Raw genomic sequence first — 13,782 nt, forward strand, 5'->3', positions numbered from 1 at the left:
CATTATGGCAATAACTAAAAAGTTTTTTCCTTGTATTTATAGTTGTCATACGCCAAAGCCAAAAAAAAAAAAAAAATGATAATGATAATTATATTTCTCATGGATAGTTGAAAGAAATTACTGGAAAATAATCTTCCTTACGTATCACTAGTGGTCTAGTACCAGTTGCCGGTAGTTGACAGAAAAATATGGGAGCAAAGAGAAGGGTACTTATGTAATTTGAGGTGAGTATGGACATCGAAATATCCACCTAAAGGCCAAAGCTGAGCTTAAAACCACTCCATGAGGCTTTCATAAAAATCGGTCACACACTAACACAAACACCAACAACGTAACCTTATCTCTCTCTCAGTTGCTCTCTCCCAACAACTTCGTATCTCTTCTTCAAACCCAATTCAAACACCAACCAACCAATTTAAATCTAAAACCCTAATTCCCTTTTTTGTACCGGAAAAACATTTCCACCATGGACTCCAACACTTCTGCACCGGAAACCATCTCACATCTATCAGGTTTTTCTTCCGCTTCTCTTTCTCATGATAATCAGAATACTCATAATTTTATGAAGAACAATGATTCTGTGGCTGTTAATAATGGTAAAACTACTAGTATTACCGACAGTAATGGTGCTAATAGTGATGTTGGGTCTGAGGATGGGGGGTTTGTGAGCGGAGAGGAGGAGTTTGAAACGCCGTCGGAGAAGCTAGTTATGGATGAACCAGTTGATGAAACCATTAAAAAAACGGTTGAAGGGGATGATTCCGATGCTTTGTTTGTGGATTCTCCGGAGTTTCCAATGCCCAACAGTGTTGCCTCGATCGAGAAGGTGTCCGTGAATGATAATGATGCTGATAATGTTATAGGAGACTCGAAAATTAGGGTTTTCAGAGGGGAGGAGTCATTTGGTGATGGTGAGGAAGGATTGAAGGGAATCTTGGGTCAGGTTTTTGTGAAAAACATTGAAATTGGGAGTGTGGCTTCTGCTGAAAATGATGGTTTGGTGGAAACAGGTTCGAGTGAGAAGGATAATTCTGGTGAATTTGTGCCTGAGAAGCTTCAGGGCGTTGAGGAGCGAAAAATTGAGGTTTTTGACGGTCAACAATTTGTTGAAACTAGGGAACCTAGTGGGGTGGTTGACATTAAAGCAGAGGGTGTGGAATTTACAGACAGTGGGGACTCTGTTGTAAATGACATCAATCTTGATACTTTAGAGTCTGAAGCAGCTGTTGTTGTTGGGGATGTGGAGGAAGTTAAGGATGTTGAAATTAAAGGGTTGGAGTTCCCAGTTAATGGAAATGTGGGCTTGGAAAATGGATTTGATCCGATTGACCGTGTTGTGGAAGAACCTGTGGAATTGAAGCCAGTGGAAGAGGTAGTAAGCAATAATAACATGGAAGTCACAGAAGTGCTGCCCAGTGGAAAGAAAATTGATTCTGCTGTTGTAGCCAAAGATGACAATTCAGATACTGGCAATGTTACCGTCGATAAGGAGGACAAAGAAGTTATAGAAATCGAACCAAAAGCTGATTCAGAAGCCAAACAGAGTGAGATTGAAGTGGAGAGAGCTGCTGATATGTCGGAATACGAGGCTAAACATTCTGAAAATGATCAGATTTTTTTTAGTGTTAATAATGACAACTTGGAAAATGGGACATCGGGCAAATCAGAATCACCTGAATCTGCAGAAAAGAGTACAATTTCGAATGTACAAGTTTCTTTGGAAGCTGAAGACGATGAAGACCATCATCCTGACGAAGAATATGAGATTGAAGGCTCAGTTACCGATGGAGAGAATGAAGGAATGGTATTTGGAAGCTCAGAAGCAGCCAAACAATTCCTGGAAGAGTTGGAACAAGCATCGGGTGTTGGTTCTCATTCAGGCGCAGAGAGTTCTCGTGATAACTCACAGAGAATTGATGGTCAAATTGTCACTGACTCGGATGAAGAAGTAGACACTGATGAGGAAGGGGAGGGGAAGGAGTTATTTGATTCTGCTGCATTGGCAGCTCTATTGAAAGCAGCTACCGGTGCTGATGCAGATGGTGGTGGCATAACTATAACCTCTCAAGACGGATCAAAGCTTTTCTCTGTTGAGCGTCCAGCTGGTTTGGGGTCGTCACTCCGTACTCTAAGACCTGCTGCGCGACCAAACCGCACTAACCTTTTTACACCCTCCAGTCTCACAGCCGGGGGAGAGACTGAGACCAAGAATTTGAGTGAAGAAGAGAAAAAGAAATTGGAGAAGCTACAGCAATTAAGGGTGAAATTTCTGAGGCTTGTTCACAGACTAGGTCACTCTCCAGAGGATTCTATAGCAGCGCAAGTACTGTACCGATTGTCAATTGTTGCAGGGAGGCAAACTGGCCAATTATTTAACCTTGATGCTGCAAAGAGAACAGCCCTGCAGCTTGAAGCAGAGGGGAAAGATGATTTAGACTTTTCTTTGAACATACTGGTTCTTGGCAAAACTGGTGTGGGCAAGAGTGCTACAATAAATTCTATTTTTGGTGAGGAGAAGACTTTGATTGATGCTTTTGAACCTGGTACAACTTCAGTGAAAGAGATCGTTGGAACAGTAGATGGAGTTAAGATCAGGGTCATTGATACTCCAGGTTTGAAATCTTCTGGTATGGAACAAGGTGCCAATAGAAAGGCCTTAACTTCTATAAAGAAGTTTACAAAGAAGTGTTCCCCGGATATTGTCCTCTACGTGGATCGGTTGGACAGCCAGACCAGGGATCTTAATGATCTGCCATTGTTAAGGTCAATCAGTAATGCACTTGGTCCCTCAATTTGGCGAAGTGCCATAGTCACTTTGACCCATGCTGCATCTGCACCTCCAGATGGGCCATCAGGATCCCCTTTGAGTTACGAAGTTTTTGTTGCCCAACGTTCCCATGTTGTTCAGCAATCCATAGGGCAGGCTGTTGGTGACTTGCGTCTGATGAATCCAAGTTTGATGAACCCAGTTTCTCTTGTTGAGAATCATCCTGCCTGTCGAAAGAATAGAGATGGACAAAAGGTGCTTCCTAACGGTCAAACTTGGAGACCTCAGTTACTTCTGTTATGCTATTCGATGAAGATCTTATCTGAAGCTAGTTCTCTTTCAAAGCCTCAAGAGACATTAGACCATCGGAAACTCTTTGGCTTCCGTGTCCGTTCCCCTCCGCTTCCATACTTGTTGTCTTGGCTGTTGCAGTCTCGTACACACCCAAAACTCCCCACTGATCAGGGTGGTGACAATGGTGATTCTGATATTGACTTGGCTGACTTGTCTGATTCTGATCAAGAAGAAGATGAGGATGAATACGATCAGCTCCCACCATTCAAACCTCTCAGGAAAGCTCAGATTGCCAAGCTTAGCAAGGAGCAAAAGAAGGCATACTTTGAGGAGTATGATTATCGGGTGAAACTCCTACAAAAAAAGCAGTGGAGAGAGGAGTCGAGAAGAATGAGAGAGATGAAGAAGAAAGGAAAAGTTGCTGATGATGATTATGGGTATATTGGAGAAGATGCTGATCAGGAAAATGGAAGTCCAGCTGCTGTGCCAGTCCCATTACCTGATATGGCCTTGCCGCCTTCCTTTGATGGTGATAATCCAGCTTTCAGGTACAGGTTCTTGGAACCAACATCACAGTTCTTGGCAAGGCCAGTTCTGGATACCCATGGTTGGGACCATGATTGTGGGTATGATGGTGTTAACCTTGAACAAAGTTTGGCCATTGCTAGTCGGTTTCCAGCAGCAGTTACTGTTCAAGTCACAAAGGATAAGAAAGAGTTCAACATTCATTTGGATTCTTCCGTTTCTGCTAAGCATGGAGAGGATGGATCAAGTATGATGGGCTTTGACATCCAGAATGTTGGGAAGCAGCTTGCTTATATCGTCAGAGGGGAGACCAAATTCAAAAATTTCAGAAAGAATAAGACAGCTGCGGGAATATCTGTTACATTTTTAGGTGAAAATGTTGCCACTGGGCTCAAACTTGAGGATCAGATTGCAATTGGAAAACGTTTAATGTTGGTGGGTAGCACTGGGACTGTCCGATCTCAGGGTGATTCTGCATATGGAGCCAATTTGGAAGTTAGGCTCAGGGAAGCTGATTTTCCAATAGGCCAGGATCAATCATCTTTGGGTTTGTCATTAGTGAAGTGGAGAGGTGACCTTGCCTTGGGGGCCAACCTTCAATCTCAATTTTCGGTTGGGCGAGGTTCTAAGATAGCTGTACGTGCGGGATTGAACAACAAACTCAGCGGACAAATTAGTGTTCGAACTAGTACATCAGATCAACTTCAGATCGCACTTCTGGGTATTGTTCCAGTTGTGATGACAATTTATAAAAGCCTCCGCCCTGGGCTTAGTGAGAATTACTCTATGTACTAGAACCTTTATTTTGTTGCTGTGTTTAGACTACACTGAAGGGGGCACCATTAATTAGATTTATGTCTAAGCATAATTTAGTCCTAGTTGAATTTTCTGAATAATGCTTGTTTATTTGGTGTAGAACGTTATCGCTCTAATGAGGTTCGTGTTATTTTGCATACCGGATTGTATTGAATATTAGGTGGAGGTGAGAGGAAATATGAATAAATTCATTTTTCTTTTTCAAATAAGACACCATGTTTTTTTTTTTATCAAGCAAAGATGTGTGTTTTACTGGCTTTGAATTGGGTAATTTTTTAATGGCTATGTTTACTTCCGTTCTTTAACCTCTGTGCCTTCTATGTTCTTGGGACTTGTCATTTCTTTATCCGGGCAAACTATATGGTTGTAAAAGATGTTTTGATTTGATATTCAATCCATGAAGCCATTGATACTGTTTCAAAATACCATGTAATTGCATATTAATAATATTGAAGATACCTCCCTGTGCTTTCCTAAATGAAATATTTGTGGGTGGACCTGAACCTGAGGTGATCAGGTGATACGAATTATCAAGTTTCGAAAACTTTTTTTTTTTTTTTAATTTTCGTTATTTGGCAACTCAAATATTTCTTCTAAGCTGTGATTGTGGGCGTCCATCCTCCCACTGCACCTAACACGTCCGTTATATATCATTTGTTATGCAAACTAAGGTACATAATATTGATTCGCAAAACTTATTGCGATTCTTGATTCTGTGAACATTTTCTTGAATGCTGAAGTGTGTTTATTTTTTAGACATGATGTTATTGTTAATCTATTTATTAAAACAGACTTTGATTAAGATAATAAACCTTGAAAGCAGAACTAATAATAGCAACCGCATTAACCAAACTATTTTTTTTTTTTTCATTTGGGTAGAAGTTAACAGCAAAGTCATGGAGCAAAGAAGAACAAATAGAAAGGGTTTAGTAGACCGATGCAAACGGACCAAACCCTCAAATCCAAAAGTAACAAGTAACAAACACAAACCAAAATCCTGCTATTCATTTCTCATTGTGCCATGACCGTCTNTGTTTATTTTTTAGACATGATGTTATTGTTAATCTATTTATTAAAACAGACTTTGATTAAGATAATAAAACTTGAAAGCAGAATTAATAATAACAACCGCATTAACCAAACTATTTTTTTTTTTTTCATTTGGGTAGAAGTTAACAGCAAAGTCATGGAGCAAAGAAGAACAAATAGAAAGGGTTTAGCAGACCGATGCAAACGGACCAAACCCTCAAATCCAAAAGTAACAAGTAACAAACACAAACCAAAATCCTGCTATTCATTTCTCATTGTGCCATGACCGTCTCTCCATTGGTCGAAAAGTGGGCCCTCTCTCGTTCTCGTCAAAAGCTTTAGCGATCCTCTCAATTGGAATCAACGGCAGATACTCCGCCACCGCGTAGCCCCTCTCTTCTGCATAGCGAACCACCTGGTTATACTTCCCGGACCAGTACGCAGCCGCTGGGACAACGATCTGAGCCACCTGCGGGAAAATGGGCAGCCGGTTCAGCGACCGCCAAGCCGAAACTGCATATTGTTCGGCAATCGGCTCGTACCTCCAGTATAGCTCCTTGGCTGTCGGCTCGTACTTGTAATAGACACTGTTTGTAATGTGCTTTGCAGTGTCCACCACACCGGCGCGCTGAACTTCAGAAGCCACAGCTCGTGCCTGACTTGACGCTTGCTTCACAAGAGAAGGCACGTGCCTTTCCAGTTCCTTCAAAGACTCGTCCACCTGGGATTCAAGTTAACAAAAGGATTTCATTTATCAACCCAAACAATTTAAAAAATAATAATAAATAACGTCTTCATGACGTGTACCTTGTGATCGACGAACTTGAGGAGTTCAAAGGGGATGTCATGAAACTTCTCGTAAACGGGACCAATGACGGTTTTAACGTTTGCTTCAACGGTTTCCACTCCGGGTTTGAGTGGACCGGAATTGTCCTTGGCGTATTCGTAGAGCGTTGAAAAGCAGACTATAATGTAGATCGCCGCTACTAGGAGGAAATCTAGATACTTAAGTCTTTTTTCATTTTCTTCAATCTTCTGTCAAAAATCGATGACAAATTTATATATACATATTATTTTTCCAAGTAAAAATAATTATTGTTAAATTAAAAGATAAGATGAAGGAAAAGATTTACCGTCTCTGTATGCTGCTTGACATCTGTATCAGACATTTTGAAATATAACTATGTGTTTGGGAAGGAAAGGGACTCTTCGAACGTAACGAAGGAGCAGTTCAGGGAGCCGTTTTATAGGGAAGAAAGCGGTGAAAGTGGAGGGTGAGATGAAGGCGAGCGAATGTTGTAGTTGACACGTGGAGGAAGTAAAAGAAATATGATGATGTGCACCAGTAGGTGTCAAGGATGGGTTGAGGGGGAAGTTGCATATTCTCTGAATGGCACGGATAGTTATGCACCTCTTTGGCACGAGAATTGAGAAGGTGAGCCTCAGCTTCCTTGTCTTTTGATTCTCTTGGTCCCACCGTCTCAACAAACTTTCATTATTTTATTTTTTTCCTAAATTTTTGTTTCCCGCAAATTCATATTATCTGAAATTGTAGATTGCCATAACTAATAAATACATCATTAATAATAATAGGTTTTGAATTATCATCGATCACAAATGAACATGATAAGCCTAATATCATTTTCCAAACATTACAGATAATCATTTCCTTCAAAATTAACTACATAATAAATGATATTTTATTTAGTTGTGATTTTCAGATTATTAGTCTTCTGTCTAATTAATAATTGGAACACGAGCAAGTGTTATAAATGCCCAGCATATCATTTCCAGCGCAATTGTTGCCTTACACCTCAGACATTGTGAAAGATGACCAATCGGAGATTGAGAAGCATCAGATTCAGATATAAATAATAAGTCATACGGTGCCACATTTGGAAATTACGTCTTTCTATAATGTTTTCCGTGAAAAATGAACTTGAATATAGAGGAACAACAATATGTACCCAAAATTTGGGGGTAAACATGCTCTACTCAACACGGCAAAGTTTTCTTAGTGTTATGGAGATTCTCCTTTTTTGATTTAGCTCCTTCCCTTCCCATATCTGAAAGCCTGGCTTGCGACTTATCTCATGCTTCCAATGGTAGCGAGCTTCTCCTGACATTACAACTAAGGACCCTGGAGTTAAGTAAACTGGAACCTTCTTGGCAGGTGGATCCTCTATTCCTCTCTCGCCAGTTGAAGAAGCTTCTCTGACTCTGGTAAAATGCATCACGCATGAAGACTCCAGGGAGACGATGGCAATTCCATCGTCAAAACACATTAGATCAACATGTGCACAAATGCCCTATCATTATGAAAACCTCAGCATCAATAAGCTATACATAATTACATATCAACTAACTAGTATTTTCACATGCCACTATACGATGCAATGAGTTGTAAAAGGGTTGAAACTCAGTGGACAAGTGAATGCAGGGCATACTTATTGCGAAAATCATTAAGCTGCAGATACAAGATATACCTTGACTTGAAGAATTAAATATGCTCAAAGAGCAAGAATATACTACAAAAAGAGCAACCAGATCTCATAATGATTTTAGACAAGATGCATAAAGACTCAGCACTGATCAATAAACAAATTGCACAGTGCTTAACTCATGCAAGACAGGCACTACACATAACAACACAGGCAATGACACAATTTGAAAGGTTTGTTGAAAGATGCCAATTTTTATTCATCTATAAACTAAATTGCAACAGAAAATTTTTTAGATGGTGCACCTGGACTCTGAACAAGATAACCAACTCAGAAAGTCATATCGCACCTCACCTGGTTGATAAACATTAACTATCAGTTGATCAAACAGAGGCTCCCTCCACAACAAATCTGATGGCAAAGGACAGACTTCCTTGTCCCCATCACAGGTAGCCAAATCATTACCACTGAGAAGCACAGCCTCACGAATAGAATCAGAAAGCTTGGTTGCCCATGTTGGAAGATCTCCAAACCTCATGGCCTGCAAGAGAACAGAAAAATTGAGCTTTACTAAGGCATGGATTGAACAACTTTATACCAAAATGATTTCACATTCTTAACAATAAATCCTTCTTTCAAAACATTTAACTTCCACCTGCAAGAGCTGAAAAATAAAATTTATGATACTTAACAGGCATATGGAATCCATCAGTTCATGATAGCACTTCATATTGTCCATGTGAGAGTAGGAACACAATAGGCCAATATTATGGGTGACTGAATATTGAAAACAATACAAGAATGCTCCTAACCAACCCTTGAAAGTATTTCATTTTCATCTAAAACATAATTCTTTCACATGGGAGAAAGAAAATAATAATAATAAAAAAAAGATTTCCAGTGAATTTTCCATACAACCCACACAGGAAGTTTACCTATTAGTCAATCAACACAACCTAAAACACCTGACCTTGCCGCCCAACACTTATGAAGTGCTTAATTCTGAATGATAAACTGACAACAACTAGAAGCACGGGGGTTTTGCCAAACTCTTGATTTAGTTAGTACTAAGTAAATTCTAGAAACATCAACAAGCACCAGTTTAGGACTACAAATAATTTCATAAAAGAATTAACCAGTGAATATACTAGAAATTGGTACCATGTATCTATAACTGATATGAGATATCGACAACACAAATAAAAAATAGTAGTTAATAATTTTAAACTATAGAGTACTTTATAAATGTAAACAAATGCTAATCAGTGTCGGCACCTGGTTGTGAGATGCATCGGTGAACCATCCTTCTGTAAAAATACATATGAATCAGCATCATTCGTATGAATGATCCTTATTAAATGAAGCAAGATATAGAAGAAAACGCACCATTTTGAATAGCAGAGAGCAAAGAAGATTGGTGTTGAGGAGACAGAAAGTCTACGCACAAATATAATCCATTGATTTCCTTAATACGGAGCCAGCTAGGAGTTTGACCGAAATTCTCAGATCTATTTTCGTGCTGCTGTGGTTGTTCACAGTCGTCGGAGTCTGAATCTGATGATTCTCCAAACACTTGTTTCAGAAGTGTCTCCTGATCATCCATTTCTTCTTTAGAGGGACATACAACCTTTCAACACGGTTCTTAATCTCAACCCCAGCATCCTTCAAATTTTGCCCTTAGACGTAATTACCTCGTCCGACTAATTAATTTTTTTAAGTAAATATCTTTTTTATACGATAATAGATGATCTTATTAATTATAGGTTATTCTTTAAGGATTAATTTATAAAATTGTATTTCGAATTATTGTTATTAAAATTAATGTTTCACAAACTAATAAATCCTTGGCCAAACAATGGGAGATGATGTGAAAATTCGTTTCATTGTAGTGTTGCGAAAATTTTGTCTTTTGGTAGGCTCCCTTGGCCAAGGTTTTTATTTATTTTTAGTCTAATGCAAAATCTCCGTTTGTGGCATTCTCTTTGTAAAATGACGGCAATAACAAACTATTTAGCATACCAGCCACAGGCCAACGGACTGGAATTATGCCAAATTTATTGAACTCCACGGCAGCTATTGATCAATATTTAGCTTCTACCATAACCCGAAAAGAACAAAACCACCAAGCGCAGTAGAAAAAACACATGCAAATTCCAGACTCTCACATGTTTTCTTATCACCAAATAAAAGAAAGAAAAAAACTCAATACTCATAAATGCATAAGCATTAACCTAGTAATGATAGCCAATCAAAGATGTGAACGAAGCAGTTCATATCAGAACCGCAAGCAAGCTTAGGCAGTAGTGCAGACGCTGGAACTCGGAACTCCATGTCTAGCCCGTAAACATTGTTAAAATTCTTTCACAAGTATGATTTCTTGAGGTTCATGACAGATGCCGCCAATTGAGCCCCTCACTTATTTGAGTCATCATCATTGCAAAACATGCTAATGCCAATTTAATTAGCAAGACATGAGGCCTGATACAACAAAACTATTAGTCATGGAGGGATGTAGGGTGGGCAGCCGCCTAATATGTCAAGTGTAATTGGATGCAAGCTTCACCACCAAGTTGCTGAGTTATACAGGATGATTTGACCTATGAAATTTCCTCATCAGGTAGACGCTAACTGTTGGAGAAGCCTAAAAAGATTATAATTACATAAACTCATCTCTGCACTTGACTCCAGTAAGAGATAGCTTAACTGAAAGTTTGCCTCGCGCAAATTCCTTTTGACCCAAAGACAGATTTATCCTATTTTCTGTAGAAAAAAATAAGTCATGTCATCAATCAACTTTTTGAACTGTTAAAAAGAATTATAAAAGGCATTTCCACGATACAAATATTAAATTATAGATGGTACCAAATTACAAATCTTTTATCACAAATTTCAGAGACACAACAAGGCTAAAAAGTTAAAAATCTAAAGCCAATCATTAGAATTTTGTATTTGGATGCAGAGATACCACAAGAAAACAAAATAGCATCTATTAGACACACCCCAAACAGCATGCATACAAGATACAGAACACTTGCTGTGTAATTTAAAAGCATATGCAGAGCAGGACAGTATCAAGTTATTCATCTATTCGTTGATTTCAGAATAAGAGATGAAGCAATCCAAGTTCTTTGTTAACTTGAAGTTAGGTTCTTATAGCAATCCGGATTCACCTCTGTTGGTGAGCAACTTCAGGAACAAAAAGTATATCTGAACCTACATTTATCATGATTGGTGCACACCTGTGCACCAGGACATAAGCTCGGGTGATTTAAAGTTGGGTTGGTATTATTGAAGGTTCTAGATTTGAATGCTAAAATGGATTAAAAAAATGGTCCATTGATTAGAAGTGTGTATTAACAAGGTAATTCCCCAAACCAAAAACAAATGAATGCAACTGATAAAGTAAAACCAGCAATGATGAAATTACTGTTCCATAGTTACCCACCAAATTACACGATTACCCAAAAGGGGCACAAATGAATAATCCTTTTGCAAAGTGATATGGAAAAAAACAGCAACCAACAGTTTCAGCAAATCTTCAAGCCAACTAGGGAAATTCAACTAGAGGATCTACACAAATAAGTTCGTCAGAGGATTTAGTAAGTGACCTGAGAGTCATTATTTCCACAACTATGCTTTAATAAATGAATTTCCAATAACTAGGCTTAAATAAGTTACACATCAAATGCATATAAATATCATCCTGAACATGTTCCTTATAAACCATATAACAAAATGCCTGCCAGCACAAATATCATAGCCTGGGATTTGGATCATCTAACTGCCCTTCAAATTAGGAACCACCACAGGGATAATCAGTTGGTGCATCAACAATAATAACCACCATTAAAACTAGTTCATTACACATTAATCTGTATACGCATAGCACTGTGTTTTCCATTGGGAAAGATAACATATTAGTAAATCTAACACTCGTTAAGAAACAAAAGAATATTATCACCAAATTTGACAAATTGCATGGATAAAAACAGTGCAACTAATACAACATATTATATCTATGCAATAAAGTAGCAAGGAGTCTGATCATGAAGAGGATACCTTGATAGCTTTCTTAAAGGGTGATTGTAGTAATCCGAGCTGATCTTTAACCGCAAGTAGATTGCTTGTCTCATTTCGAACTCGCTTAACACGTTTACTGACCAATGAATTATGAGTGAAGCCATAAATCTTAAGTATCTGATTATCACCAAAGTTAAAAGCTCGATCCATCTGCCTCAAGCACCTTTCAACCGGGAATTCCCCAAACTTGGCACAAGGCTTGCAACCCACAAAATGAGTCACTAGAGGCCACCTATGATCACCTAAACCTGGATGATACTTCTCAATCATTTCCTCATACCTATCTACCAAAATCCCCCAATAACCATGCAAATAATATTCGCTCTCAAGATAAACCTTATCACCCCACTTATCCCTCTGAGTAGCCAACAAGTAAACCATTGCTGACTGATCATCTGCTTCAAAGGCTGGCCTATCCTTAAGCTCCTTGGTTAATATCTTCCCAGCTCTATCCCGAATTATCCCTTCTGGTCCCATTGGAGCCCAAGAATCAAGAATATCCAACGACCACCGACAATTCCTCAACATAAAGCTCCCAGTATTCAATCCAGTCCATTTCTTTTGATCATAAACCATCTCATTCCATCCGTGCATCACCAAATTGTAGTCTTTATACCTGTCCCATGGAACCTCAAATGCCATATCAGTAAACATTGCATCACTATCCATCCACCAGAATAACTCCACCTCTGGATGAGACAGCATTAAGTTTCTTAACAACGGAAGCTTAGCCCAAAACCCTGCCATTTCAGCATCTAGAAAAGCCATATTATAAAATATTTCTATTCCGTGTATTCTACAATAATCAATCTTGTTTTTCACTGATTTCAATAGATAATGATCACCTACCGGATTCTCGCACGCTCTAGGTGAAGATCCCGTAACAAGTAGGACACGTGGCTTCTCCTCTCCTACAAAATTCAGAAATTTTGGGTTTTCTTTCAGCCATTTCGATCTTCGCTCGTCCCAGTCTGAGATTTTTGGTCCGACAGAGTAGGGCTTGTGCCAGTCTGGGTTTTCATCTTCTTCTTCGTCGACCGAAATATTGCTGGTATCAAATTCATTGTAATTGTTGTTAGCTTTCTGAAAGTTGGAGTTGGTGGTATTGGAAGTATTAGAAGAGGCCGACGTCGTTTGGCGGTCGTCTTTAAGGACTCGATGCGACTCGGCGCCGCGCTTTCTGGAGTGAAGATAGAAGCGGTTACGGATCTCTGTCAAGTCTTGCTCCGGAGTGCCAAATTTACCGGCTCCGATAATGCTCCGTAAGACGACGACTGTGAGGACGAGGCAGAGGATTGTGACCTTGCAGTTGCGTAAAGCTCTACGAACCTTTCTCGATCTTTGAACTCCTAAACACCTGTCTATCATTTTCCTCTTCCCTTTCTAATTTTTTTTTTTTTTTTTTTTTTTTTCAGCTGAGTATTGCGTTTGGCTTTTTGCAGACTGGGAATGAAAACCTAGGATTTGATGGTTTCTTCCTAACCAAATAAAGCGCGCGTTTCGTTAACTAAAAATCGACATAGCTCTGAAAGAGAATGTTTTACTGTTTTCAGATTTTCAAGCGATTGAATATGTCGGGACTCGGGCCCACTACGAACTAATAGGTTAGTAAACATCTTACACTATCCATGGTTATTCGACACGTAAGCAATTCCCCTACGTTTTAATTGATTAATATTGTATGAATTATTTTAATCGCAACTTCATGAAACAAGTGTATAATTGGAAATCAGAGAGAAGAATTTAGGACAAAAAAACAAAAATTATCTTATCCATATCCTAACAGCTGCACCATTAACCTTAACGATAACAATGGCTATAGTATTTGGA

The 13,782-nt window shown here is 39.0% G+C and overlaps 4 protein-coding genes across 7 annotated transcripts; 1 reads left to right on the top strand and 3 right to left on the bottom strand.

Annotated features, from left to right (window-relative positions):
* The first annotated feature begins 279 nt into the window (after positions 1 to 279).
* Positions 280 to 4,631, top strand: LOC116138996 (translocase of chloroplast 159, chloroplastic). The gene has a single exon (XM_031424672.1). The coding sequence runs from the start codon at positions 467 to 469 to the stop codon at positions 4,379 to 4,381; it is 3,915 nt and encodes a 1,304-aa protein (XP_031280532.1). The 5' UTR covers positions 280 to 466; the 3' UTR covers positions 4,382 to 4,631.
* Positions 4,632 to 5,256: 625 nt separating this feature from the next.
* LOC116139000 (stress-related protein) lies at positions 5,257 to 6,849 on the bottom strand. Of its 3 annotated transcripts, XM_031424678.1 has the most exons (4): positions 6,565 to 6,849; positions 6,239 to 6,466; positions 5,683 to 6,152; positions 5,257 to 5,392 (listed from the first exon to the last, which is right to left on the bottom strand). In XM_031424678.1, the coding sequence occupies exons 1-3, from the start codon at positions 6,598 to 6,600 to the stop codon at positions 5,697 to 5,699; spliced, it is 720 nt and encodes a 239-aa protein (XP_031280538.1). In that variant the 5' UTR covers positions 6,601 to 6,849; the 3' UTR covers positions 5,257 to 5,392; positions 5,683 to 5,696. The 3 variants fall into 3 exon arrangements, with proteins under 3 accessions (XP_031280538.1, XP_031280539.1, XP_031280537.1); XM_031424679.1 differs by lacking the exon at positions 5,257 to 5,392 and having other exon boundaries at positions 5,548 to 6,152; positions 6,239 to 6,463; positions 6,565 to 6,848; XM_031424677.1 differs by lacking the exon at positions 5,257 to 5,392 and having other exon boundaries at positions 5,548 to 6,152; positions 6,565 to 6,844.
* Positions 6,850 to 7,378: 529 nt separating this feature from the next.
* Positions 7,379 to 9,894, bottom strand: LOC116138999 (alkylated DNA repair protein ALKBH8 homolog). The gene is made up of 4 exons (XM_031424675.1): positions 9,259 to 9,894; positions 9,148 to 9,179; positions 8,222 to 8,413; positions 7,379 to 7,740 (listed from the first exon to the last, which is right to left on the bottom strand). The coding sequence occupies exons 1-4, from the start codon at positions 9,473 to 9,475 to the stop codon at positions 7,423 to 7,425; spliced, it is 759 nt and encodes a 252-aa protein (XP_031280535.1). The 5' UTR covers positions 9,476 to 9,894; the 3' UTR covers positions 7,379 to 7,422.
* Positions 9,895 to 9,982: 88 nt separating this feature from the next.
* Positions 9,983 to 13,529, bottom strand: LOC116138998 (xyloglucan 6-xylosyltransferase 2-like). 2 transcript variants are annotated; one of them, XM_031424673.1, is made up of 2 exons: positions 11,932 to 13,528; positions 9,983 to 10,632 (listed from the first exon to the last, which is right to left on the bottom strand). In XM_031424673.1, exons 1-2 carry the CDS (start codon positions 13,318 to 13,320, stop codon positions 10,621 to 10,623), a joined length of 1,401 nt encoding a protein of 466 aa, XP_031280533.1. In that variant the 5' UTR covers positions 13,321 to 13,528; the 3' UTR covers positions 9,983 to 10,620. The 2 variants fall into 2 exon arrangements, with proteins under 2 accessions (XP_031280533.1, XP_031280534.1); XM_031424674.1 differs by lacking the exon at positions 9,983 to 10,632 and adding an exon at positions 11,318 to 11,442 and having other exon boundaries at positions 11,932 to 13,529.
* Positions 13,530 to 13,782: the final 253 nt, after the last annotated feature.

The sequence above is a fragment of the Pistacia vera genome, unplaced genomic scaffold (genome assembly GCF_008641045.1).
Source record: "Pistacia vera cultivar Batoury unplaced genomic scaffold, PisVer_v2 Contig346, whole genome shotgun sequence".
Lineage (NCBI taxonomy): Eukaryota > Viridiplantae > Streptophyta > Magnoliopsida > Sapindales > Anacardiaceae > Pistacia > Pistacia vera.

What these genes read in the sequence shown, in the direction of transcription:
- LOC116138996 (XM_031424672.1), top strand. Translation starts at nt 467, where the DNA reads ATGGACTCCAACACTTCTGCACCGGAAACCATCTCACATCTATCAGGT.
- LOC116139000 (XM_031424678.1), bottom strand. Translation starts at nt 6,600, where the DNA reads ATGTCTGATACAGATGTCAAGCAGCATACAGAGACG. An exon ending in TCAAGCAGCATACAGAGACG is followed by an intron (nt 6,467 to 6,564) that starts GTAAATCTTTTC and finishes GATTTTTGACAG; the next exon opens with AAGATTGAAGAAAATGAAAA. An exon ending in TCAAGTTCGTCGATCACAAG is followed by an intron (nt 6,153 to 6,238) that starts GTACACGTCATG and finishes CTTGAATCCCAG; the next exon opens with GTGGACGAGTCTTTGAAGGA.
- LOC116138999 (XM_031424675.1), bottom strand. Translation starts at nt 9,475, where the DNA reads ATGGATGATCAGGAGACACTTCTGAAACAAGTGTTTGGAGAATCATCA. An exon ending in GCTCTCTGCTATTCAAAATG is followed by an intron (nt 9,180 to 9,258) that starts GTGCGTTTTCTT and finishes GTATTTTTACAG; the next exon opens with AAGGATGGTTCACCGATGCA. An exon ending in CCGATGCATCTCACAACCAG is followed by an intron (nt 8,414 to 9,147) that starts GTGCCGACACTG and finishes GTTCTCTTGCAG; the next exon opens with GCCATGAGGTTTGGAGATCT.
- LOC116138998 (XM_031424673.1), bottom strand. Translation starts at nt 13,320, where the DNA reads ATGATAGACAGGTGTTTAGGAGTTCAAAGATCGAGAAAGGTTCGTAGA.